The sequence below is a fragment of the Aquila chrysaetos genome, chromosome Z, assembly GCF_900496995.4.
Source record: "Aquila chrysaetos chrysaetos chromosome Z, bAquChr1.4, whole genome shotgun sequence".
Taxonomy (NCBI): domain Eukaryota; kingdom Metazoa; phylum Chordata; class Aves; order Accipitriformes; family Accipitridae; genus Aquila; species Aquila chrysaetos.
In genome coordinates this window covers 46,119,641-46,144,891 of record NC_044030.1, presented here as the reverse complement: position 1 = coordinate 46,144,891, position 25,251 = coordinate 46,119,641, and the positions used below count along the sequence as shown (strand labels likewise).

The window sequence follows — 25,251 nt, the reverse complement described above, 5'->3', positions numbered from 1 at the left end:
TTCTCTCTGCCTCCTCCCCCTGGCAGCACAGGGGGACGGAGAATGGAGGTTGGGGTCAGTTCATCACACCTTGTCTCTGCCGCTCCTTCATCCTCAGGGGCAGGACTCATCACACTCTTCCTGTGCTCCAGTGTGGGGTCCCTCCCACAGGAGACAGTCCTCCATGAACTTCTCCAATGTGGGTCCTTCCCACAGGCTGCAGTTCTTCATGAACTGCTCCAGCATGGGTCCTTTCCCCAGGCTGCAGTCCTTCAGTCACAGACTGCTCCAGTGCGGGCTTTCCCATGGAGTCATGGCCATCTTTGGGACATCCCCCTGCTCTGGCGTGGGGTCCTCCCCGGGCTGCAGGTGGGCATCTGCTCCCCCGCTCCCCTCCACGGGCTGGGGGGGGACAGCCTGCCGTCTCACCACGGGCTGCAGGGGCATCCCCCCTCCGGCGCTCCTCCTCCCCTCCTTCTGCACTGACCTCGGTGTCTGCAGAGGGGTTCCTCTCACATTCCGATCCCCTACTCACTGCAGGTTCCCCTTCTCAAATTTGTTCTCCCAGAGGTGCTACCACCATTGCTGATGGGCTCGGCCTGGGCCAGAGGTGGGTCCAACTTGGAGCCGGGGAAGCTTCTAGCAGCTTCTCACAGGAGCCACCCCTGCAGCTGCTCCCCCACTACCAAAACCTCACCACACAAACTCAAACCAACTTCTCACAAAGAGAAAAGTAAGGTATTTTCAAAAGTTTCATTCTTTTGAGGACTGAAAATATTTTAAGAGAACAGACCTGCTCTTGAGGACTTACTACAGGACTGCAAGCAAGAAATTAAACCTTTCTTTCTCACAAGCTTCTTACTTGTAACTCATCAAGAGGTAAATAATTCCTGCTTTTTGGTTGGGGTTTTTTTGGAATGTTTACTTCTGCCACAAAACACCACCACCTATAAACACTACATTATAAGACCGGGCTTAGGAAAATAGAGACCAATGGAAAAAATTTTGAAGAGATCCAGCAGGAATTGTGTTTCTCAGGAGGGCTCAATGGAGCTGCTGAAAACAAGTATGAGAAGAAAGTTGTTTTGTCCTGGATACTCAAGATTACTTTAATAATTGATATGTAAGTGAAATGATACGTTTATCAGACTGTACTAAGGAAAGGTACTAAGTATTCTTGACCTAGAAAGTATGAAACTCTTAAAAGGTATCAGGTATGAAGCGGAAACTTATGAAGTTCTTACAAGAAACCTCAATTTTATAGGCAGTCTTAAGGTCTTAGGGAACCTCTTGTTCAGCATCTATCTGTGACAGACAAGAGACACTCAAACCTGAACAAAATGCTTACATAGAACCCAGATTTAAACTTAGAATAAAAAAAGGAGTGGTGAATTGCAGAATGTAAATTGACTAGCCTGTAATTAGGACCCTACATTTACCCTCCAGGACAGAACAATAATGGACTACATCACCAAACCACTAACTCTTGGTAACATTAAGAAACAAGACAGATTTGGAAACTTAAGTCTGCAAAATCAATAGGATGAGTTTGGAAGAGGGACTGTGAAAGACTGTGTAAAGTATGCAATAAAATACACATCTGTCATGGTTTAACACCAGCCAGCAACTAAGCACCACGCAGCCACTCAGCTCACTTCCCTCCCCACAGTGGGATGGGGAGGAGAATCGGGGAAAAAAAAAGTAAAACTCGTGGTTGAGATAAAGACAGTTTAATAGGACAGAAAGGAAGAAAATAATAATAATGATGATAATAATAATATTACAACAACAATAATAATAATAATAATAAATTATTTGAATATACAAAACAAGTGATGCACAATGCAATTGCTCACCACTCACCAACCAATGCCCAGTTTGTTCCCAAGCAGCGATCTACCCCCCCGGCCAACTCCCCCCAGTTTATATACTGGGCATGACATCACATGGTATGGAATACCCCTTGGACCAGTTTGGGTCAGCTGTCCCGGCTGTGTCCCCTCCCAATTTCTTGTGCCCCTCCAGCCTTCTTGCTGGCTGGGCATGAGAAGCTGAAAAATCTTTGACTTAGTACAAACACTACTCAGCAACAACTGAAAACGTAAGTGTGTTAGCAACATTACTGTCATACTAAATCCAAAACATAACACTATACCAACTACTAGGAAGAAAACTAACTTTGTCCCAGCCAAAACCAGGACAACATCCCAGCAGTATCCATCCTTTCGATGAAATTGCTACATTTCAAAGAACTTAAGCCATCTGCAAAAGTCTGTGGACAAAGGTGAAATTCCTAATAAAATGAAAATATACTCTTACTCTACAGTACACCAGTACTGATTCTAGGTACCACTCAACAGGCAGTTGTATCTAGTAATATGAATAAAACCACTGTGATTTATGGTAATGTGAAGTTTATATTATGTGATGTCTAAGCTTACAGTAAAGTCACAAACAGGCAATACTCAGATCATATACCAGGGGTCAATTCTTCTTATAGGTTCATGTGTACTAAATCTACAAGTTAAGGACAATCTTGTGTTGCAGGAATTACACAGCCACCACCTAGTCCATGTATAGGAATTATGTGAATGCCACCTCAACAGGGCTCGGCCCTAAGTTCCTGCTTGAAGAAGATGAGTCACCAATCCACTAAGTAAGTATCCAACATGCAGAGCAGCTCAAGCTGGGTGCCTCCAAGCAGGGACCCCCATTGCAGACCATGCACCCCAATTATACCCTTACAGACAGATTTCCTGGAATGTACCACCCATTACCTGATCCCCAAGTCCAATCACTTAATTCTGGTTGGTGGTCTCTTGATTTCTTATTGGTTTTCTTAGTCACTGGGCTGGGCTTCTTCTGAAGTTACCACATTCACTTGGAATTGTTTCCTTGGTCCTTATCTTCATTCTGCTTACATCTGCTGGTTTTGTGGCTGCAACATTAGCTTTATCAAAAAGTTTACTCTCAGACAGCTCTTGCAGCCTAAGGCTTCAAGTACTTTAGCTTCAAGTGCTAAGCAAGGCTATTAATCCAACAATTCTCAACACTTGGAAATATACAGATTTTGATTTCCTCAGGGAATGGAGTACCTAGTCCAGTAATGGAAAATATCAGTCTATAAATTTTATTCACAGCTGACATAATAGAAAAGAACTCCCATGGGAGTACTGGAAAATTCATGTGGTCAGATCTCATACTTCTGCAGTTTTTCAGGAATCACATATAGGGTGCTTTTATGAAGGTGTTGTACAGAATGACTGACTGCCCAGAGGCACAGAGCAGGACACTGTTTCCAGCAGAGCAAATTTTGGTAAAAAATAACTTACCTCTTGAAAAATTTTCAGCTGATCCCAGCTAACAGAGCAACCCTGCTGTAAAAAAGGAACCCACAATAACAGATAATGTACAGTGAAAGGGTAACTGAAAGAAAATTCAGAAATAACAGAAGTACTGCCTATTTTACAGAAATTAGACAAAATGACAGAAAGTAATATGGGGAAATTAGGAGTAAATATTGAAAGCTTGATGATAAAGAAGGAACAAAGTAAAGACAAGAGGCTAATGCTGTACATACAAATAACATCTAAAGGAAGTTCAGGTTCATGGTCCTAAACTGGCATTAATTTGTTTGGATATGCTGGAAAAAAAGTGTTGATACTGAATTCTTTTTTTCCTCCTGTCTACAAGTAGCAATACCAGAAAATATAGCATGAAATCATATTAGCTATATACGTTATACCAACAACCTTGAAGTCTGCAACACCAGCAAAATGCAAACAGGAAGCTTAGCACCAGACTACCAGTTTATGTAATAACTGACGGCAAAACACTATCATTGTAAAAATATTGTAACTAAATCAAAGATGCTGCTTATGTGGTATAGGATCACATGACTTTAACCATTTATAGTGGAAAGAAAATACATGTTTATCTAGCAAAACATGAACATGAGAGACTATAAGACAATTTGTTGTGGAATTGTTCCTCACAGCTTGTATTGGCTTTATGTGGCAAGGTTTTGATAGCAAGGGGACTACAGGAATGGCTTCTGTAAGAAGATGCCAGAAGCTTCCCCCATGTCCGATAAAGCCAGTGCCAGCCAGCTCCAAGATGGACCCACTGCTGGCCAAGGCTGAGCCCATCAGCAACGGTGGTAGCGCCTCTGGGATAACAGATTTAAGAAGGGAAAAAAGTTGCTGCAGAACAGAAACTGCAGCCAGAGAGAGGAGTGAGAAGGTGCGAGAGAAACAAGTCTGCAGACACCAAGGGCAGTGAAGAAGCAGTGGGAGGAGGTGCTCCAGGCACCGGAGCAGAGATTCCCCTGCAGCCCGTGATGAAGACCATGGTGAGGCAGGCTGTCCCTCTGCATGGAGGTCCAGCCCATGGAGGTCCACGGTGGAGCAGATATCCACCTGCAGCCTGTGGAAGACCCCACACCGGAACAGGTGGGTGCTCTGAAGGAGGCTGTCACCCTGTGGACAACCTGTGCTGTAGCAGGCGCCTGGCAGGACCTGAGGACCCATGGAGAGAGGAGCCCACACTGGAGCAGGTTTGCTGTCAGGACTTGTGACCCTGTGGGGGACCCACGCTGGAGCAGTCTGTTCCTGAAGGACTGCACCCCATGGAAGGGACCCATGCTGTAGCAGTTTGTGAAGAACTGCAGCCCGTGGGAAGGACCCATGTTGGAGAAGTTCGTGGAGGACTGCCTTCCATGGGAGGGACCCCACAGTGGAGCATGGGAAGAGTGTGATGAGTCCTGCCCCTGAGGAGGAAGGAGCAGCAGAGACAATGTGTAACGAACTGACCACAACTCCCATTCCCTGTCCCCCTGTACTGCTCAGGGGGAGGAGGTAGAGAAAATTGGGAATCAAGTTGAGCCCAGGAAGAAAGGAGGGGTAGGAAGAAGGTGTTTTTAAGATTTGGTTTTATTTCTCATTATCCTACTCTGATTTGACCGTTATTAAATTAGGGTTTTTTTTTTTCCCCAAGTCGAGTCTGTTTTGCCCATGATGGTAGTTGCTGAGTGATCTCTCCCTGTCCTTATCTTGACCACAAGCATATTGTTATATTTTTTCTCCCCTGTCCAGCTGAGGAGGGGAGTGATAGAGCAGCTTTGGTCTATCAGGCAGGGTCAACCCACCACACAGACCACCTTCAACAAAGGGAAGAAGGAGAAATGAAACGAACTTAAATGGAAAAGTTGGGCTATGCAATAGTCAAATAGGTGACAGAAAATCAAAGGAAGGACTTGAGGAAAGCATTGTAGGTACACAGTATGCAGTCCTTTCAGAAGAAGCCTGCACTTAGATCACCTTAGAGCAATTGTGAGAGCAGGCTCTGAAAATCATGAAATGTTTCAAAAGTGTAGAGGAGAAACAAAACTAACTGAGACATTAGTTCAGAATTCCTGATGTATAAATACACACACATATGTATATGTCTGCATGTATGTATGTATATATGTATGCATGTATTTATTTATATACATAATATCGGTATTGATTTATTTTTACTTTGGGAGAAGGGACTTTCTAAGACAATTGATAGTTTTCATAAATAAAATTTGGAAAAGTGTGAAAGGTTGAAGTTTGTCTAATTTGTTAGTGTCTTAGGAGGAGCTTGACTGATTCTCCTTATGGTTAAAATACTGGCTTTGCCAGGCCACACCAGACTGATCTTTCATCACTCCTGCCAAAACAGCCAGCAAGAGAAGGAGCCATTCATTTCCCCAGCAGACATGTTAACACCACGCCTGCTTCTCACCTCTTCTGTGCAATCAGCGAGTCACACTTTTTGACTGGATCAGAGTAATAAAAGATAAGCTAAGCAGTTCTATCGGGTTTACTTGGCAAGGTTGGGGGGGGGGGGTGGGCGCTGCAGGGGTGGCTTCTCCTAGAAGAGGCCAGGGGATGCCTCATGCTGGACACAGCTGGTTCCATACAGCTCCAGGGTGAACCCACTGCTGGCCAAATCTGGGCCTGTCAGTGACGGTGGTAGTGCCTCTCTCATAACATATTTCAGAAAGGGTAAAAAATGGCACAGAAGCTGTGAGAGAGAGGAGTGAGAAAAACATGGGAGAAACAGCCCTGCAGACATCAAGGGCAGTGGAGAAGGAGGGGGAGGAGGTGCTCCAGGTGCCGGAGCAGAGATTCCCCTGCCACCCATGGAGTAGACCATGGAGGATCAGGTTGTCCCCCTGCAGCCCATGGATGACCACAGTAGAGCAGATATCCACCTGCAGCCTGTGCAGTACCCCATGCCAGAGCAGGTGGGCATGCCCTGAATGAAGCTGCAGCCAGTGGAGAGACCACGCAGGAGCAGCCTCCTGGCAGGAGCGGCAGCTCGGAGGAGGGGACCTATGCTGGAACAGTCCGTTCCTGAAGGACTGCAGGCTGTGGGAAAGACACACACTGGAGCAGTTTGTGAAAGACTGTATCCCATGGAGGGACTTGTGCTGGAGCAGGAGGACAGTGTGAGGAGGAAGGAGCGGCAGAGGAGCTGTTATGGACTGACCACATCCCCCATTCCTCATCCGCCTGCACTGCTCAGGGGGGAGGAGGTAGAAGAGTTAGAAACAAGAGTGAAGTTGAGCCTGGGAATAAGCCAGAGGGGCTAGGGGGAAGGTGGTTTTAGTTTTGTCTTTTGTTTCTCACCATTCTACTCTATTTTTAATTGGCAGTAAATGAAAGTAACCTTTCCCAAGTCAAGTCTGTTTTGACCATGATGGTAATTGGTAAACAGTCTCCCTGTCTCTACTCCAACCCATGAGCTTTTCCATCTTATTTTCTCCCCCTGTCCTGTTGAGGAAGCAGGGTAAGAGAGTGGCTGGGTAGGCATCTGGCAGCAAGCCAAGGTCAAACCCACCACAGTGGTACAATGAGAGGCCCCCAATTTACCTAGTATAGGTTTTACAGTTAATTTTGGCAACTCAAGGCTGCAATCCACTCCACTCTATTTTCAATTCTGTAATTAGTACTAACAGCCAGCCAGTGTCTTGGAGGAAGTTTGTCCCAGGATGGCCTGGGATCATGCAGTACTGACATAGTTTGTTCATATTAAACTTATTTTAAGCTCACCTGAAAAATTTGCCACTCAGAAAGTATGATGAATTTGTGTAAACACACAATGGGTAAAATGAAAGAGTATTTCTAATATGTATTATACATATTCTGAGGAAGAAACCATGACCTTCCCTTATTGACTTTAGGCAAGAGCCACTTTCATCCCTACAAATGAATACTCACCCATATCACAAGACACTTTGTTCCAAAAAGAAGTACGCTACAATGTGGTTCAGATGTATTTTCTTAAATGGGGTGGGGTGTTTTCCTTCTGTCAGACAACGTTTTGTGTGGTTTTGGCAGCTGTGATCATATTTTTCAGACTTTTTTTTTCCACACACAGTGTTTGCATTTCTGGCACACACACCACCACCCACCACCCACCCCTCACCCCCCCAACTTATGCTGAGGCTCAGCTTTCAAGAGTTCATCTGCAAATTGAAGACTAGAATTACTTTTTTTCCTACTCAGGCACAGAGCAAGCAGTGTAGGGAATCTAGGCAAGAACATTAAGTCTCATAAACTTTACAACAAAGTTACTAGGGAAGCTTACAGATAAGATAATACAAATTTCTGGATTGTAGCAACTCTTTCCTTAGAGAAGGCTAATGTAGTAAGAAACCTTCAAGCCCTAGCAGGACTCAAACCTGGGGTTAGAATCCTCTGTCTAGCTGAGGTTAGATATTAGGATCTAGCATCTTCCTAATGTTACGCCTGAACTATCACAAGAAACAGATATTGGGGTTACACTTCTCAGACATAAAAACTCAGACAAGTGATCTTTTGAAAAGGTTAGCAGGGAAGCTATTAACATTACAAAATGCTAGACCACTGCCTGGCTTTTCAGAAAACGGAAACTTTTTCTTCCTTAAAACTGGTAGAATTGAGAAGATACAAGCATGAGCAGTAAGCATTAGGTTTAAAAAATTATTTGCAGCTCAAACCTTTGACAGAGCATAAAAAACTGAAGATCTTTAAAAATGTTCTATATTCTTCAGGTTTTCCAAGAAAAAGCCTAAAAGCCTGGAGGCAGCTGTCAAATGACAAATGAGATACTGATATCAATTTAGAGCAAGCATACCTATGAGACAGATGTCCTCCTAGTGGAAATATATTTAAGCTGTATTCTCCTGTACCATAACTATGTAAATTTAGCCATGCAGAGAAAACTGTTCTTGAAACTTTCTCAGTTATGTTGTTTGTATGCCGTGTTCTCACTGGATTGTTGGTCTTACCACAGCTATGAAATATTCATGTACGAATTGATTTCATGCAAATCAGTCAAAATTTACAACAAAATCAATTAAGTATTTTAAATTTCCCATATTTGTGACTTGGTTGGTGTTCACTTTTGTTTATATTTCGTCTCTCAGTTCCACTTTTTCCATTGTTTTATTTAATTCCCTTATCAGTACTTCCAAAATTGTGAATGACATACATACCTTTTTTATTTTTTACTTTATTTTGTTTCACACCTACCACTGGCCTATCACATAGCAGAAATGGCAGCTTGTGGACCCTGTCATCTTCATATTCCACCCTCAAGGCTAGAAGAATGAAAACCAGGTGCAAACTCACTTCATCCATTTTCTTTCAGGATCAGTTGAGAAAAACTATCTATGAAAAGAACCATAACTTCAAGGAAACACAGTCCTTGAAATTTCACAAAGCTGCAATTAACAAATGGTGAGTCTTTACCAGAATGGTCAGCCAAGGATCTAACCACGTCAGTCTATAAAGAACTCCACTTTCTGCCTGTGCAAAAGTTGGAGAATAACACACTTGTGAACTTCAGCTATCTGCCTAAAATAACTACTTTCAGTAATGACTTCAATGCTTTTTTCTTTTTTTTTTTTTTTTTTTTCCCCCAGTTCTCCACAGGAAGCAGTTGTTAAAGGGTACTTTCTGTCACTGCAGCAATATACATCAACTCAGGTGCTTTTCGTATTTTGATCCAACACACTTCTCTGCATCTGTAGCTGTGTACGTACTTAAGGCAGGGGGAATGAAAAACAATGAAAGAAATCACCTGCCCCCAAAGCTTACCCAATTCAATCTCTTAAGAATATGTGGCATTCAGCTCTACTGCTACCACTTCTTGTACTGCGATGGCAATGCTGTAAACTGCAGACAGTTTAGCAAGAGAACAAATACTTAAATTTACACTACCTGTGACTTATAGTTCTAATTTACATGCAAGATCAAGATGATATGGTCATCAGCTGTAATCATAAACCATCACTCTCCATGGGAAGAACAAGTAGAAATTCTTGCCCCCTCCCCCCATATTTCTCACTCCTGATGGAAACTTCTGTTACCAAGCCCTACTAGGTTTACAGAGGAAAGGCCTTTTTAGTACAGTGCTCCACCAGAAGTTCAGCCCTATAAATAACAGACACACTAGAAAACCCCCCTTTCCCCCCCCCCCACCCATCAGGAAAAAGGGAGGACTGCCAAGCTAGCATGTAGTTATTCTCTGCTTCTCTATATGTACCCAGAAGGTACCTATATAATGAAAATTTTCTTGAAAACAGATTTGAGGTCTCGCAGTCTGTTCCCAAACTAACCTGTCGGATGTAAGTGGTGGCATGTGGAGGTAATTCCCCCTTCTCCCAGCAGCGTCTCCTGGTGACAGCCTTGAAACCAAATCTTCTCATTTTCTTAGCTTTCAGCCCCTTGATCCCGCTTACTGTGCAGATGCATGAACCTCTAGTGGGAGCTCATAACTGGGATGAGGAAAGGACAGCAGAGTCCTTCAGGCGTGCCTCGATCTGCCAAATCATACCGCACTCCAGATAATGCTGATGTGCAGGGATTCTTGGGGAGTGCTGCAAGCACTGTTCAAGCTGCTGCAGGCTGCAGCACTTGGGTTTTTTTTAATGAGGAAGATGCTTTCTTTGAACTATCTGTTTCCGTGGAATTTAGTTTTCTAAGTACTTTGATAACATATTACAAAGCAGCCTGCCCCTACGCTCCACCTTCATGTTTCACAGTTGTCCAAACCCTGTCGAGTATGTTTATCGTCGGGCGGACATTTGACGGGACAAAGTGAACAACAAACCAAGTCTTCCTCCGACCCTGTCTAGACACGCTTTTCTTTCCACCGCTAAAACTTTCGTACCCGGCTTCCCAGCCAGGTCTGCTCCCTCCCCCCCCGCCCTCCCCCTCCCTTCCGCCTCTCGATTTTTCCACCCACTGACCCATTTAAAACACAGCCGTCGGCAAAAGGGGAGCTCCGCGTAGCCGGGCGCTGCACGCCCACATCTGCAGGAGCCCCTGCCCCGCTGGGTCCCCGCTCACAGACGCGCGGCGCGGCGGCCCCAGCCCCAGCGAGGGCGTTCGGCGCCGCGGCCGTGACTCTCCCCCTCGCCCCCGCGGTGGCACCCAAGGCGGGCTGCCCTAGCCGCCCAGCCGCGGTGGCTGTACGGTCGTTTTGGACTGCCCTGCCGATGTTGTCTCCTCATGACGGGCCAGGCCGTCCCCCGGGGTGGCCCGGGGAACCGTGAGAAAGCCCTCTGCTGCCATGAGCCGCCGAGGAGCTGCCCCCGCTGCGTCCTACGTGGGTTTCAACGTTACCGGCACTGCCAGGGGAAGCCCTCGGGAAAGAAGAAAAAGGCTGAAGAAGAGCAGTTGCACAAGGGGCTCGGCTGCCGCCGGAGTGTGGGAGGGGGCGGGCGCCGGTGAGGAGAGGCAGGGGCGGGACGCGGCCAGCGGCGCCGGGCGCAGCGGAGCGACGGGCCGGGCCGGGCCGGGCCGGGCCGGTGGGTGGTGCCGAGGGAGGTGCGGGGCGGGCCGGGAGCCGGGACCCCGGCGCCGGGCCGCGGAGGCAGGGGACGTGCAGCTCCGCGCTGCCGGGGCGCCCTGCCTGCCCTGGGGCGCCTCCCCGCCGCGCCGCCACGCATCCAGCCGCGCCGCGCCAGGCGGGAGCGGGCCGCGGCTCCGGCCCCGCAGGTGGGTGCTGCGGGCGGGCCGGGAGCGGCGCGGCCGCGGAGCGGGCGGCGGCTCGGGCCGGGCGGTGGGCATCCCTCTTCCCGGGGGCCTCCCCCGGGCCCTGCGGCGCGGCGCTCCTCCAGGAGCCGCGGGATCGCCGGGCAGGTGCCGCACGGGAGGGCAGGGGAGGCGCAGCTGCCGTGCTTCTGTCCTCCTTCCCTTCTTTCTGCTCCGCTTTACTTTCTTCTCCTCTTTCTCACCTCCTTCCCTCTTTCTTTTCCTTCTCCCCTCTTTATTTTGTTTTCTCTTTCTCATTTATCTCCCCTCTTCTCTCTCCCTCTCCCCCTCCTTTCTCTCTTTCTTTCCTTCCCTTTCTTTTCTTTTCCCCCTTTTCCTCCCTTTTCCTTTTTTCCTTTTCCCTCTCCCCTGCTTTTCTCTCTCTCTCTCTCCCTCCCCTCCTCTCCTCTCCCCCTCTCCCGTTTTTCTTTTTCTTCCCTTTCTTTGTCTTCCCCCCTTGCTCCCTCTTTTTTTCTCCTTTATGTCTGTCTGTCTTTCCCTTACTCCCTCTGCCTTTTCCCGCGGCAGCCCATGCAGGGGAGCCCAGGGCATGCTGTTGGCCTCGGTGCTGGGTTGGTGTGAAATCTGTTAGTGAGCGCAGGTTTCAGGGGACATCTGATGCTCCTGAGGTGTTGCAATACTGAGGTGTGGCTTGCTCCCCCCCCCCCCCCCCCCGCTGTTAAACTTGCTAGAACTGGGAAAACCCTGAAGAAACCTCCTTTTCTTTCAGAACAGCAAAGCTGTTTAGAAGGTTGTAAATAGTTTGCTGTGACCCAAGTTGGGTGGGGGGACTCAGAAACCTGACAGGAGGCTCAGTTATGGTCTGGCACTTTGCCTCCTTTCAGTGTTGCTCAGAAAAGTAGATTTGTTTGTGGGAAAGAGGAGGAGTGGCAGCAGGAGGGAACGGCCGTTTTGGAGTCTGCAATTTTAAATTTCTTTTTTTAATGGAATATGAGGTGGGCGACCTCAGAGCTGGCAAGAATGACAGAGTCAGAAATTGTAGTAAGAGGGACAAATATAGCATTTCAGTCTATCGACTTCAGCTTGAAAATTCTTGTGAAAAATAATGCAGTATTTGTAGCTCAAGTTGGAGCTCACTTACAATGGTACATTGCTTTTGAAAGTAGGTGTGTATAAAAGAAAATACTGCATTTATTTTCTCTCCTCAGTGATTCTCTACTCTGCCTACAGTAAGCATCAGTTATCAGCATTGTCTGTTTCTTATTAATCTGAATTGTCTGGGGTAATACTTCTTTCCTGAGGCCAGAAGAGCCAAAAGTTGCTTAAAGAACATGATGAATACCTTTGCCAAGTCTGTTATCTTTTTTTCTAACTTAAGAGAAATGCACTGGAGAACATAGAAGCTGAAGATTTACATTCTGCTGTGCTGAGAATATGGTGATTTACTGAGCAAAATCCTGCTCTCCAAATTTGTTGCTACAGTGGAAAACCCACTGCTAGTCTTATGAAAAAATTTAGGTTTGTTTTTCTAATAATCTCCTTCCGGTTTTCCTTTGGATTCCAACATAACCCAAAAGTTCTCCACTTACTTTGGTTCATAAGCTCCTGAAATTTGGAAACACCTAACTTTATCAACCTAGATTTCTGTCATAGGAATGGTGAAAAAAGGTAATTCCACAGGAATGTAGCATGCCCAACAAGTACAACTTGTGCTAGTAGGTTTAATTCATAGCTCCAGGGAAACCACTTCTTGCACTGTGAAGCATTATTATATGCAGGATAATGGTGGTGCTAGTAAAGAAGCTTAATAAAACAAACAGAAACCTTATCACATCTGAGAAAACTGTGATAGGTTATCTCAGAAAGCTGTTTGCACCCACCAGACAACATTGTAAATCATAACAAAAACCGTGTGTTTGGTTACTGTGTTACCAAAATTTGCCCAGGTGTGGATTCTCCAGTCATAATCATACATATTGCTCTGGATTAGATTTTAAAGCCTTCTTTTGTTTATCTTTTTGAGGAGTGGAAGGATTAGGCTGTTTTCCTACTGAAAAGTCCTGTAAGGAAGGGAGTAAGAGGTGGCAGTTCCAACCCAGTAAAAAGTTTCTGTGATGACACTGAAAGTTAGCCATTGCAGATGATATATACAGCACTATAAACTATAATATGGGGGTGTGTGGGTGTGTGCCTGTCTTTTTGTGTATTTTCCAACAGAACCTACTTTCCAGGCAGTATCTGCTCAGAGGGTAAAAAGTTGTATTTTTGAACTGTATTTTTATGTGCAGTTGTCTTGCAGGTCAGATTAAACACATCTGACCTGAACAGTGGAGAAAACCCCCGAAAATACCATATAGTATCTCTTAAGCTGTAGATTAAAAGTAGGAAGTATTATCTTAATGATTTGCACAATAGAGTTAAACCTGTGCACCTAAGCATAATGTTGATCCTTGTTAGTCCTGTAACTACCAGAGACATCTTTTCTTTTCAGAGGAGATTATTGCTGCAGGTACTATTTGTCCTTTAGTTTACTGATGAACTGTAACTAGGCATGGCTTTAAAACATTGACTTCTACGTAGGGCTAAAGAAAGTCTCCTCAGAATAATATTTTAAGTGTTGTGCTTGAAGAGGGATTCAAGTACTCAAATATTTGACAGCCCTTTCCTTCCCCTATGAGATTTAGTTGTGGTTTAATAGATATTACCATTCCTGTAACAGAGTCTGCCAGTGCGTCCCATTCTGAAATACAGCATTATCACAAGGTAGCAATTAGCAAAATTCTGTAGGTGGACATGAGGAGTGCAGTGACTGCTCTGTTTCTGGCAAAATTATAGTTCCTACTTTAGAATAATGTGAAAAAAATAGATACTCATTTTACTTTGAAGTAGCTAATGTGTGCAAATTACCTTGATGAACGCCAGGCAGTTGTACTGCGTGTTAAATTGGACATTACTCTAAAGATTTTGTGGTTTTTTGTTTTGGGATTTTGAGTGTACTTTTGGTGTTAGTTGCCTTGAGGTAAAGCATATCTTTTTGTCAGTACTAAAAGTCACAGAGTTCTCAAGGTAGGAACTGGTCCCTGACTGCCATAACGGCTTTACTTTCCTTAGTTGAAATTTCTTACTCTTATAGCTCTGCAGAACATCTAAGAAGGAACATGAACGCAAACGGGAATCAGGCTTTCTTCTGAGGAAGATTTACTTGATACAGTAGTACAAGAGAGTACTAGAAAAGCTACCAAAATTTTCATTTTTTCAATGCCATTTTGCACACTGAGTGTATGTATGTTCATGTGGGTTTTACATGCTTTTTAAAAGAGAAGGATTTTAGTGTGTCAGATTCCTGACATTTGAACATAAGATCTCCAAATTACCCAGGAGTTTGAATTTATTTTCTTTTTGTTTCCGCTGAAAAACAGCTATCTGCTTTTAGCTACTCTATTTAAATCTCCATAGAGTGGTAGGTGTAGCAGTAGTAGTTGTTCGTGGGGTTTTGTTTAAAGCTGCCTTCTAAGCTAACAAAAGACTAGAAATGTGTTATTTTTTTATATAAAAAGGAAGTGTCTTTTTCTTTTTTATTGTTGTTTTTTTTAAGCAGCTCTGAAGGAAAAGCCCTGCTCTTGCAGAGTGTTGTCAATGAGCACACAACTGCACCCACGCGGAACCCTGCTGCTGCTTCTGCATGACTTTCAAAATTAAGGTCTTAATAAAGTAGTAGTCCTGTAAAGTTTAATGGTGACCCAAATACTCAGCTTATGACCAATTCTTATTTTCACTGAGACTGAAGACTATCTAATGGAACAAACGTGACTACTTTCATTCAGTTACAGGCCTATCTACTTTCAAGATCGTGCTGCTTGATATCATGGAAATGCTGAGTAAATGTGACTCCTGCTCTGTGTCTGGCAGATCTCTGCAGATAACCCTGTGTCTGTGCAGTCTGTCTTGGTGCTTATGCATGCTTGTGTTTATGCAAGCTGCTTACAGCTTTAAAAATCACTTCCTCTTCAGAACAAATGTTCTGCATAACTGAACCTGAATGGAAGCAGGTTAATTGTAATAACTGCTTGCAGGACATGTATGCTTTGAAGCATGGTGGATATGCCCTGGTAAAACTCAAGGACTTTCCAGTGAATCCACCCTCAGTGGAGGGCCGCCTTCTCAGGTGTTGAGAAAAAGTTTTGTATCTCAAGTGGAATTTGTGAATGGGGAAAGAGAATAGCGAGGATCTGGTCAATACCTGCTCATGTACTATTCTCAGGGGTAGCTGAAGTATCCTTATATCTTCCCTACCTCCGAGGCAAGAAAAGGGAAAAATAAGTCAGTTCTGACATTCACTCTTCAGCCATCAGAATGATTACTTGTCTCCTGGCCCATCCCAGCTACCGCTTCAGTGGTGGCTGTACTCACCACTACATTTTCGACTTGGCTTTTCTTCAATACATTTCTATAAAAACAAAAATCTCAGGTTGTCATGAATGGATATAGGATATTAGTGCAGCTGCCAGGAAGTTTTCAAATACCCGTTAGAAAGCTCTGATTAAAAGCTAATGTGTCTGTGGACATATAATAGAGGCCTGCATAATGTTCATGTCGCTGTGTCCTCTCCACAGTAGCTGTATGCCGAAAGTCACCAAAGCAACTACGAAAGAGCAAATATCACTGTCTACTTCTTCTGGTATTTGTTAGAAGCAGCAGAATAGGAAGAAAAATGAAGGGAAGGAGCTGAGTGCATGTTAGTTCAGCAGCCCACAAGGCTGAGAGAGTCGTGGCACCAGAACATTGCAGCTAAGCCTGCGAGACCTATCACATCTTCCCTGCTCATTACAACTGATTTTGACCTCCTGACACCCTCTGTGATGCTACCTAACGCTAAGCTCTTTCATGCCTTTCTGTCAGTTTTTCGCAAGATTTACAGGCTGCTGGAGTACCCCAAAGTACTTTCTTACCCTTTGCCTACCCTCTTCTGGACCTCTGGTGCTGATACTGGCCCATGGTGTATTTTGGAGGCTACAGTGCTTCATGTTGGATGCTGTATCGGTATTTAACATCCTGCCTCAGCAGTTTTCCCATTGATAGGAGAAAAGACTGAAGTGCCAAAATCAAAAGACACCTGATTTTTTTTGTTCTATGCCACCAGCCCCCAACGATTTTTTCATCTTATTGTGAGATGGGTCTGTGTGCCATTTCAGAGGAAGCCCTAACTGCTTTCTCCAAGCAAAAAATACACTTAGCATAAAAATGTATGGTAAGTGCTTAAATACAAAAAATTTGTACTTAGTTTCTGGTTTCCTTCTGCTCTCTAAACTACTTCAGGCAGGACAGAGGAGGGCAATGCTTTCTACGCAAGCTGGTACAAGGGAGGCCCTGCGTCACCTGAGAACTGGGAATCCTGTTTTCCCAATCCCGATGCTGTAACTTGGGCAAAATGAATAGCCCCAGAAAGTGGTGCCAGCCTAGCGTAACACTGATCAGAGGCTGCCATTGCTTTTAACCTTGTCTAGGAAAAGGCGTATCTCTCACTCTGAGCCATTATCAGTCCAAACAAAAGCCTAAAACCGGGAGCCCGGGTTTGCTGGACTGCGGCGCGGTGAGCAGAGGTTTCCAAGGAGCCGTAGGGCTGGTGGCTCCCCATGGTGGGTGTGCCAGGGCAGGGCCTGGCAGCCAGGCCCGCCCCACCGCCCCAGCCAGGAGCGGGGCAGCCGGGGGGCATGAGGGCAGCCCTGGCATCAGGCACCTCCCTGGGGACAGGGACGGGCCGAGGCCGGGCTGGGACTTGGGCCCAGCTCGTCAGGGCCCAGAGCCAGGCTGCCGGGGCTGGAGACCGGCCCTGCTGTGGCATCGCTGAGGCAGGGGCTGACAGCCCCGGGAGGCTGAAGTGGGGCCGCGGCGGGGCTCGGGCTGGGCTGGTTGGAGCTGTCAAGGCCTGTTAATGCCCTTGGGGCGATGCCGGCAGCCGTGAGAGCTGACCGCAGAGAGCTCCCCGGAGGCTGGCTGGTTGGGTCTGCTGTCGTACCCCAGCGTGCGGCCCTTGGAGATGGGAGCGGGGCTGCTTCTCCCACCAGCAGCACCTTGTGATAGCGGACCAGTCGCACCGTGAAACTGCAGCCAAAGAGGTGTGCTGTGCCGGCGGCCAAAGGCTGGTTTCCATGCTGCGGGGCTGAGGCACGTGCCCTTTGTCAGGGCTGGCGTAGCAGCGCTCTGCCAGCTCTGCACCCTCACAAACATCCTCTTTCTTAGGACCAGCCCCATGGTGTGGATATAACGGTCCTTGCTAATAGCACTGCCATTAGGTGCTGCAGCTCCAGTCTAGCCTGCCTGTATACAACCTCCGTGTGAACTTTGGTCTCCCTCTGAGCTACGGTGTAATCTTGTAAAAGTGTTTTGTTTGGTTTTTTCTCTGAAGACTTAGGTTTTCTGTTTGTTTTTAAGGATGGGTGAAGCCAAACTTATCTAAAATCACATGCTAAGCTGGGCTTGGAGGGTGCTGTTCCCTTCTGTCCATGGCCACAGCCTTTCTTTGATGCAGGTTGTTCCCCTTCAGCTCCTTCAGCGTAAGTACCGATGTAGTTTATTGCTGACTTGTTTCAGTCAGTACCATGCATCAGATTAATAATTTAGCATGTAGGGTTAACACAAGTTTATATAGTAACCGGGTAAAGACATTGTTAATGAAATCAGCTGTTTTACAGTAGCACCTTTACAGTAATACAAAAGTTAAATCAGAACATGAATTTTACCATGACATCTCCCAAACTGCCAGGTAATGAGTACTTGTTTCACAGGTGAATCAACTAAGAGGCAGATGATCCAAGTGATTCATGCTGTGATACAGAAGAGGTGCCAGAAATGGAGATTTAAACTAGGTATAGTAATCCTTCTTTCCATAAGGTCTATTTAAATGGAGAACACTAGTCTCTAGTAGAAACCAAGTTGAAATTATTTTGGTTTTCTGTTTAGTCATACTGTACAGTTTGTATACAGCAGTGAAGAATAGTTTTGGCAGGAAAGAGGGAAGCGGGCAGCTAACTCAACATTTGTACTAACTCCTCAAAATACAAGCAACTGCTTTGAGTTTCCCTACTGCATCAGAAATACCAGCGCTGACTTGAGCAGGCAGTAAAAGAAGGAAGTGGGTCAAGTATGTAACTTCTGCAACTGAACTTCAGTTGAGAGCAAGACCAAGGCTGCCACATGAAGTCTCTTATCTGGGGCTGTGCAAACCTCCCTCCTGCTCTCCCACAGTGTAAAGTGCTGCCTCTGACACCACATTCTCTAGTGTGCACACTAAAGCTACACAGAGCTTGAGAAAAAGATGTTAAAAGCTTTACTGAATGCAGTCTGTAGCTATGTTAATGAGTATTCTAGGCTCATAAAACTTTATAAAACAAAACCCAGATATATTATTAGATGAAAGGTACCAAATCTTTCCTTATCCTGTAAAGGTCAGTTTTTGCGAAGGGTGGGATGTGATGCAAGTTTTAGGACTTTTTAGAAAAGGAATTGCAAGCATAAACAAATGGTGACTTATTGTTAAGACTGTTCAGAGGAAGCAGCAGCGTGTCAGTGAGAGAAATTTGACTGTGGGGAAAAGCCTCCACCTAAAGATAAGAGCCATGTTAACGTGTAAATGTTTGCAGATATCTCATTTTGGTATAATGGAAACGCAGGGTCTGATTATTCTGAGCTTAAAGCAATAAAGGAATTGCACCTAGCTGGGTATACAAGGCCTTTGTGAAAGAGATTCTTTATCCTGCTTTCAATTAAGTTTTATTCTAAAACAGGAGCAGGACAGACTTCTTAGCAAGCTTTATTCTTTGGAAATTGTAGAAAGTGAAGGCTGCAATGGTAGCTTTCAATTAAGGCTCTGCCTCTCTGTGTTGTAAAGAACAGGGAAGAGGTGGCAATCCTCTTGAAGTGTGTGTTACTCCACCACGCTAGTGCTCCTATAAAAATTGAGACTAGGATAAAATAGTAGTGCTAACTCTTATCCTAAAGAAAGAATGATTCAAGCTTCTGTCAGGTGAAGCTTCACAAATATAAGTGTATTTGAAGTACACTTTAAGTTCTAGAAAAGTCTTCATTTCTAAGTTACTAGGCAGAAAACAGTAATTTAAGAGTAACCAGTATCACAAGCTTCATCCTATGGAAATATATACTCGATAGAGATTATTATCACATAGCTAGTATCCTTCCTTTGTTAATTTCATATGTGATGGATATTATTTTTATTGGATCAGATCTACTAGTCAAAACTAGTGGACACGAGGTAAGCAAGCCTGTGGTATGTTATAAAGAATGTTAAAACTTGCTCTAAATTACGTCATTGTGTTTGACACCACCTTGCAAACTAAGTGCCCTTTTTAAATTCAAATTCAAAGTGTGACACTTGATACTTAAAAGGTACCTCTCTATGCTTTCAGCTGTAATTGCACACTAGTTCACCTGGCTACTTACCTTAAGGGTTAAAATTTTAGTTCTTCCAGTTTGACTTCACTATACACCTAAACCAAACTTGGAACAAATGCCCGCCTCTCTAAGATCAATTAGAAATGCAGGATAAAATAATTCAGGTGTAACTCTGAGAACAAAGTACACTTTATAGTAAATAAGATGTTTATATAATGCTGTTAGTCACAAATATTTTGTGGTGTCTCCCTGCTGGTGGCTTGAATTACAAAATATTTGGTTATAGTAGTTCTCTAAAATACTGCTCATCCTTATAGCTGTGCTAGACATTTGTGCAGTGATCCACACCTTCCCTCCACCTACTACACGTGGATCAATTCCCCAGTCAGTTTGCAATGCTGTGGGCATAGTGGTGGTCCCAATGTGCCACTTCCTGGTGGCAGCATTACTACCAAAAAACTGTGATGCCAGGCATCAGTTTTTTGCATGTACCTGTTCTGAGATTTGCAACTAGCAGGTTAAAAGCCACAGTTGGAGAATTGAAGGCTAAAATGATACTGGGGTAGCTTAAAGAAAAGAGGGGAGAAAAAGAAAAATCTTATGCTGAACAGCCTAGAGCAAAACCCAGAAGTGGACACAACACACACTTCCTTTGCTTAAACAAATTTTCTCACCAATTTTTTTGAGTAGCAGTTATTCTTAGAGCTGTTCAGAAAGTTATTCAGAGGCACTAATTTTTTCCTGAAAGTAACAAAAATGAAAGGAGCGGTGTATCTTTCAAATACTTCAATATTTCATTAACCTTTTAACTTATAGATTAACATTTTGGAAGACATTGTCTATAAACTGTATTGGCTTTTGCAATTAGTGGTTGGTTTGAAATTCAAACCTGCACTGAATTATTAGGCAATGAATTTGTGAGTACAAATGGGTTTTGAGTAGCAACATAAGTTGTTTAAGGATATCCTGGTTTTGATCAGTTTACCTGCATGAGGTAGTACTTACAAAAAAAGACACCCAGTTCTGTAATGGAGTTGTAGACTTCAGTTTTCTCAACAGCTACAGCTGTAGCAGCTGCATAACTCTGCAGTGATCCCTTCACAGGATACTGAAACAGAAAAAAGGTGCTTAAGGGCAAGCAGGACTAACAAACAAACATGATGTAGTACCTGTGAAATAAAGATGCAAATAAGATTGACATATTATAAATCTTGTTGTAACTCAGCCTTGCAGCATATTTCCATGTAAAAGCAATTGCTGAATCATAAAAACAAGTGTGTTTAAATGATGGTAACACAACACTGCTATGCTCTTAGATTTGTGCATTTGCAGTGCCTTAACACAAATCAGCTTTGGAGATTGGCTATGAATGTTGCCTTTTACCTTAAAAAGGCACTTCAGCAATTCAGTCACAGCTGTTCTCACAACTCTGAAAGTTGAAGAGTTATGCTATACTACTTTCTTTCTCCCCTTCTCATCAGCTCTTTCCTGATGGTATTTCTAAGCTCATCTGCAGCATGTTGAAGAGACTGTATCTCATGTAAAAATCTTGAAAGGACTGCTTTTGTAGTGAGAAGATAGAGTATGACTAGCATCCAGGAAGTGAGTGGTAAGTTATAATTGTAATGAAATCTATGTCAGTGCTGAAGTGAGTTTAAAACATTCTTGTCAAACTCTGAAGCATGAATTAACATCAAACAATTGCTTCTCAGTAATGTATCTGACTTACTGGCTTTAATTTTTCCAGATGCAGCTGAATCAGCTCCATTTTCTTACGGTACTTCAGTTTGTAGTCTTAGTACTACAGAAAGAGTGTGTCATGAAAACTATCTGCTTCTCCCAATCTTTTCCTAGAAAAATAAACTAATTTATTCATTAATTTCTAATTTTCAATGGAATATTTTTGGCTGAACTCTTCACCTCTTTACTGTCACTAAACAGCGATATAATTATTAACCAGTAATTTTTTTAAAGAAACCTTTTATTCTTTGAATGACAGTCATATTTCATTTTATTTTAGGATTTTTCCTTCCATCTCCTTGATAAACTCACCAAATTCCTGAGAAACACAAACTGTTTTTTTCTGAAGTTGTTGAAGCTGATGTGAGCAGAGTGGAGGGCAATTTTTTTAGCCCTGCAAAGCTGCCTGGTATTTGAAATGCTGAAGAGGAAATTACGGTTTTGCCACAACTTGCGCTTCAGGCTTTTCTTGGGTCTCACTCTTGTTTTAGTAATCATTTCGGTTTTGAAAATTAACCAGAAACAAGACTTCTTAAATCGGAGACATCTAGAGCTGACAAAAGAAGATCCTATTGGGAATGTTAACTGTACCAAGATTATAGAGGGGGATATAGAAGAAATTCAAAAGGTAAAGCTTGAGACATTGTCAGTGTCATTTAAGAAACGCCCCAGACTAACAACAGATGATTATATTAACATGACAGCAGACTGTGCCTCCTTCACCAAGACTAGGAAATACATCATGGAACCTCTCAGCAATGAAGAAGCAGAATTTCCAATTGCTTACTCAATAGTGGTTTATCACAAAATTGAGATGCTTGATAGACTTCTAAGATCAATCTATGCCCCTCAGAATTTTTACTGTATTCATGTTGACAAAAAGTCTCCAGAATCTTTTTTTGCTGCTGTGAAGGGAATAGTCTCATGTTTTGATAATGTCTTTATTTCCAGCCAGTTAGAGAGTGTTGTATATGCTTCATGGAGCAGGGTGCAGGCAGACATTAACTGCATGAAAGATCTCTACAGAAGAAGTTCAAACTGGAAATACCTAATAAACCTCTGTGGCCTGGACTTTCCTATAAAGACCAACCAGGAAATAGTAGAGAAATTAAAAGCTCTTAAAGGTGAAAACAGCTTGGAAACAGAAAAAATGCCTGTTTATAAAGAAGTAAGGTGGAAAAAACACCATGAGATTATTGATGGTAAAATAAAGAACACAGGCATAGACAAACAACTACCACCTCTCAGTACTCCAATTTTTTCTGGTAGTGCCTATTTTGTAGTTAGCAGAAGATTTGCAGAATACGTACTAGAAAGCAGTAAAATACTTAAGTTCATTGAGTGGGCAAAAGACACTTACAGCCCAGATGAGTACCTATGGGCAACAATTCAGAGAATACCTGAAGTCCCAGGTGCAGTTTCTTCTAGTGACAAGTACGATGTTTCTGACATGAATGCACTGGCAAGGTTTGTCAAGTGGCAGTACTTTGAAGGTGACGTGTCCAAAGGTGCACCCTACCCACCATGCAGTGGAGTTCATGTTCGCTCTGTCTGTGTTTTTGGGGTAGGAGACCTGAGCTGGATGCTACGAAACCACCACTTCTTTGCTAATAAGTTTGACACTGATGTTGACCCTTTTGCAGTGAAATGTTTGGAAGAGTATTTGCGACACAAAGCTTTGTATCTGCAAAAGAACTGAAATACTGCATGGTCCTGTTACAAAACAGAGGTACAAATAGTATACAGCTACATACTTTCAACATGTAACACTGATGGTGATGCTGATGATGGGTATAATGGTTGCCACCATGTTGGTATGGTGGTGACGATGCCCTCCCTGCCTTGTTCATGGACAAGGGAGAGAGAAGACATATCTAAGTGAAGATGGGGATGCCTTGTATTGCACAGTGAGGCTTGGAACTTTGGGTACAAAATCGAAGACAGCGATTTTTGGAAGGCCAACTGTTTGGAATATTTATTATCTAAAAGGTGTAATTAATGGACTTCCTTTGGCTAAACTATTTGTTTTAAGGCTTGGAAAATGCATGTTGTTCATGGTTACTCCTCATTTTTTTCCCATGAATGTAATGCTAGCTAGCAGGGAAAAGAAAAAAAGCAGCTGGACTGCACAGACTTCATACTGAGTACTGAAAGATCTCAGGAAAATAGCATTAGAATTGAACTGAAAACTATACAAAAGGGAGTATACCAAAGCCAGCTGTCATCATTTAAGTTAAACCTGACTGCTGTAGTTCTGTAATATGTAATTCTTAATCCTCCTGAAAATTTCATCTTTAGCATGGAGTATTAAGGACTTGTGTTTAATTTTTTGTAGCCAAATCTTGCTTTTGTACTCTTAGACGCCCCTGATAATGTGATATAAAGTTTAGAAACTAGTTTGTAATTGCATCTTCTCAGGGAAACTTCAGTTTTGTGCCTGATGAGAGTTAGACTTGTAATTTTACACTTCTTACTGTATCAGGAGTCTTGCTTTTTGGATCCAAAATGACTCAAGTTTCTCAAAAACTTAAAAGAACTGCAGTAGTGTCTAAATGTCACTGATGGAACTGCTGTTTTCTGTCAAGCTCAACTTGCATTCCAGATTCTTTAACATTGCGTATGCAAAAATAAAGTTATTTTTCTAAATGGTATCACCGCTTCCTACAATTAAAGTCCGTCTAAAAGCATCACCAAAAAATCCTAATGATGAAGACCTAAAATGTTTTTACTGTAGGTTGCCATACACAACTGAAGCTGCAGCTGAGACGAGTCCTACTTTTCCTCCGTATGTTCATTCATTCATGTGTCTATACTTGTTCAGGTTTACCTGGTGCAGCTGATTTTTATTTATTTGCTTCTTTTGGTGGAAGGGAAAGGAGGAAATCTGGATGAGTTTTGTTCTGGGTTAGGTCCCTGCTTAGTTTAGCTGCTGCAGTGTGGCGCAGAAGCATGGTGATGAGAGAACAGGGCACTGTGAGGGATGAAATGGTTCCTTTCCATATCAATTCAGGTTTGGCATGCACAGCTACTGCCAGGTGTCTCATCTTACTCCTGAGATGACAGTGGAATTTATTACAGGCACTAGCAAATGGCAAAAATGACTAAATTTTTTGTTTCTTGAACTGTTGCTGTGATGGCAGCACAAACATAGCCTTGTACTAGCCACTATGAAGAAAATGAACTCTATCCCAGCCAAAACCATCAGTTTCTTAGAACAGTAGTTTATAATGAATTTTCTTCTAAGGTGTGCCCCAAAACTTAGACATTAACATAATGTGATCATGCAAACTGCTAGGGAGGCAAGCAATTTAATCTGAAATAGGGCCTATTGCCAACCCCTGCCTTCAAAACCACCTGAAAGCTGTTTAGAGCGTCTTCAGAGACTCTCACATGATCCATAAACAGGTAATTAAAGCCTGTGAGCTGAGGCAGTGGAGGGAAATACCATCTTCTCCACCCTTTGGCTTTTCTACAAGAATGCTGTTACAGACAGTTGTGCTCTACCACCTTTGCACAAGCTACGACAAGGTGTAACTTCACTGCATATAGTACTGGGAAGTTCCAGGAAGTCATGTTATATTTTTAGCAGAAAGGAAGCTGTTTTTAAGAATTTCCACCTAAAGACAAGCTACATGAATAGCTTCTATAAGACCAGAACTGCTAGTTCAAATAGACTGAAAAAATTATAATGAAGTTCTCTGCACAGGATGGACTGCTGACTCAGTTGCTTGAAATCTGCTAGACAGCTGGAGCATCAACCCCCCTTTAACTACCTATTCCAGCCTGCTTTATACTTACTCATTTATATAACACAATGAATACCTGTCTGTATCTCTGTTGTTAATGATACTGCTACTGTAGATAGACAGTGAAGATGCTACTTGACTAGGTGCTTCAAATGTTACTGTTTGGATGGAGTCAAGAGAGGTCCTGTGTACACTCACTGTATGTTCTGTTCCGTACAGAAGGAAAAATAGGAGAACATTGCTGTTTAGCATACATTGTCTGTAAGATAAGGAGGAATTTCTTTTTCTTCTGGGGAAAGTGAATCACAAAAAACCCCACTTCCCTAAAACTAACTTGTAGAAGAGACACCCCGATCTAGTAG

General features: G+C 43.5%; 1 protein-coding gene across 3 annotated transcripts; it reads left to right on the top strand.

Moving 5' to 3' along the window:
• Positions 1-10,842: 10,842 nt before the first annotated feature.
• GCNT1 (glucosaminyl (N-acetyl) transferase 1) lies at positions 10,843-23,794 on the top strand. 3 transcript variants are annotated; one of them, XM_030004950.2, is made up of 4 exons: positions 10,843-10,997; positions 17,780-17,860; positions 20,885-21,012; positions 21,424-23,794. In XM_030004950.2, the coding sequence occupies exon 4, from the start codon at positions 21,562-21,564 to the stop codon at positions 22,840-22,842; it is 1,281 nt and encodes a 426-aa protein (XP_029860810.1). In that variant the 5' UTR covers positions 10,843-10,997; positions 17,780-17,860; positions 20,885-21,012; positions 21,424-21,561; the 3' UTR covers positions 22,843-23,794. The 3 variants fall into 3 exon arrangements, with proteins under 3 accessions (XP_029860810.1, XP_029860809.1, XP_029860812.1); XM_030004949.2 differs by having other exon boundaries at positions 14,590-17,860; XM_030004952.2 differs by lacking the exon at positions 17,780-17,860.
• The last annotated feature ends 1,457 nt before the right edge of the window (positions 23,795-25,251 follow it).

What these genes read in the sequence shown, in the direction of transcription:
- GCNT1 (XM_030004952.2), top strand. Translation starts at nt 21,562, where the DNA reads ATGCTGAAGAGGAAATTACGGTTTTGCCACAACTTGCGCTTCAGGCTT.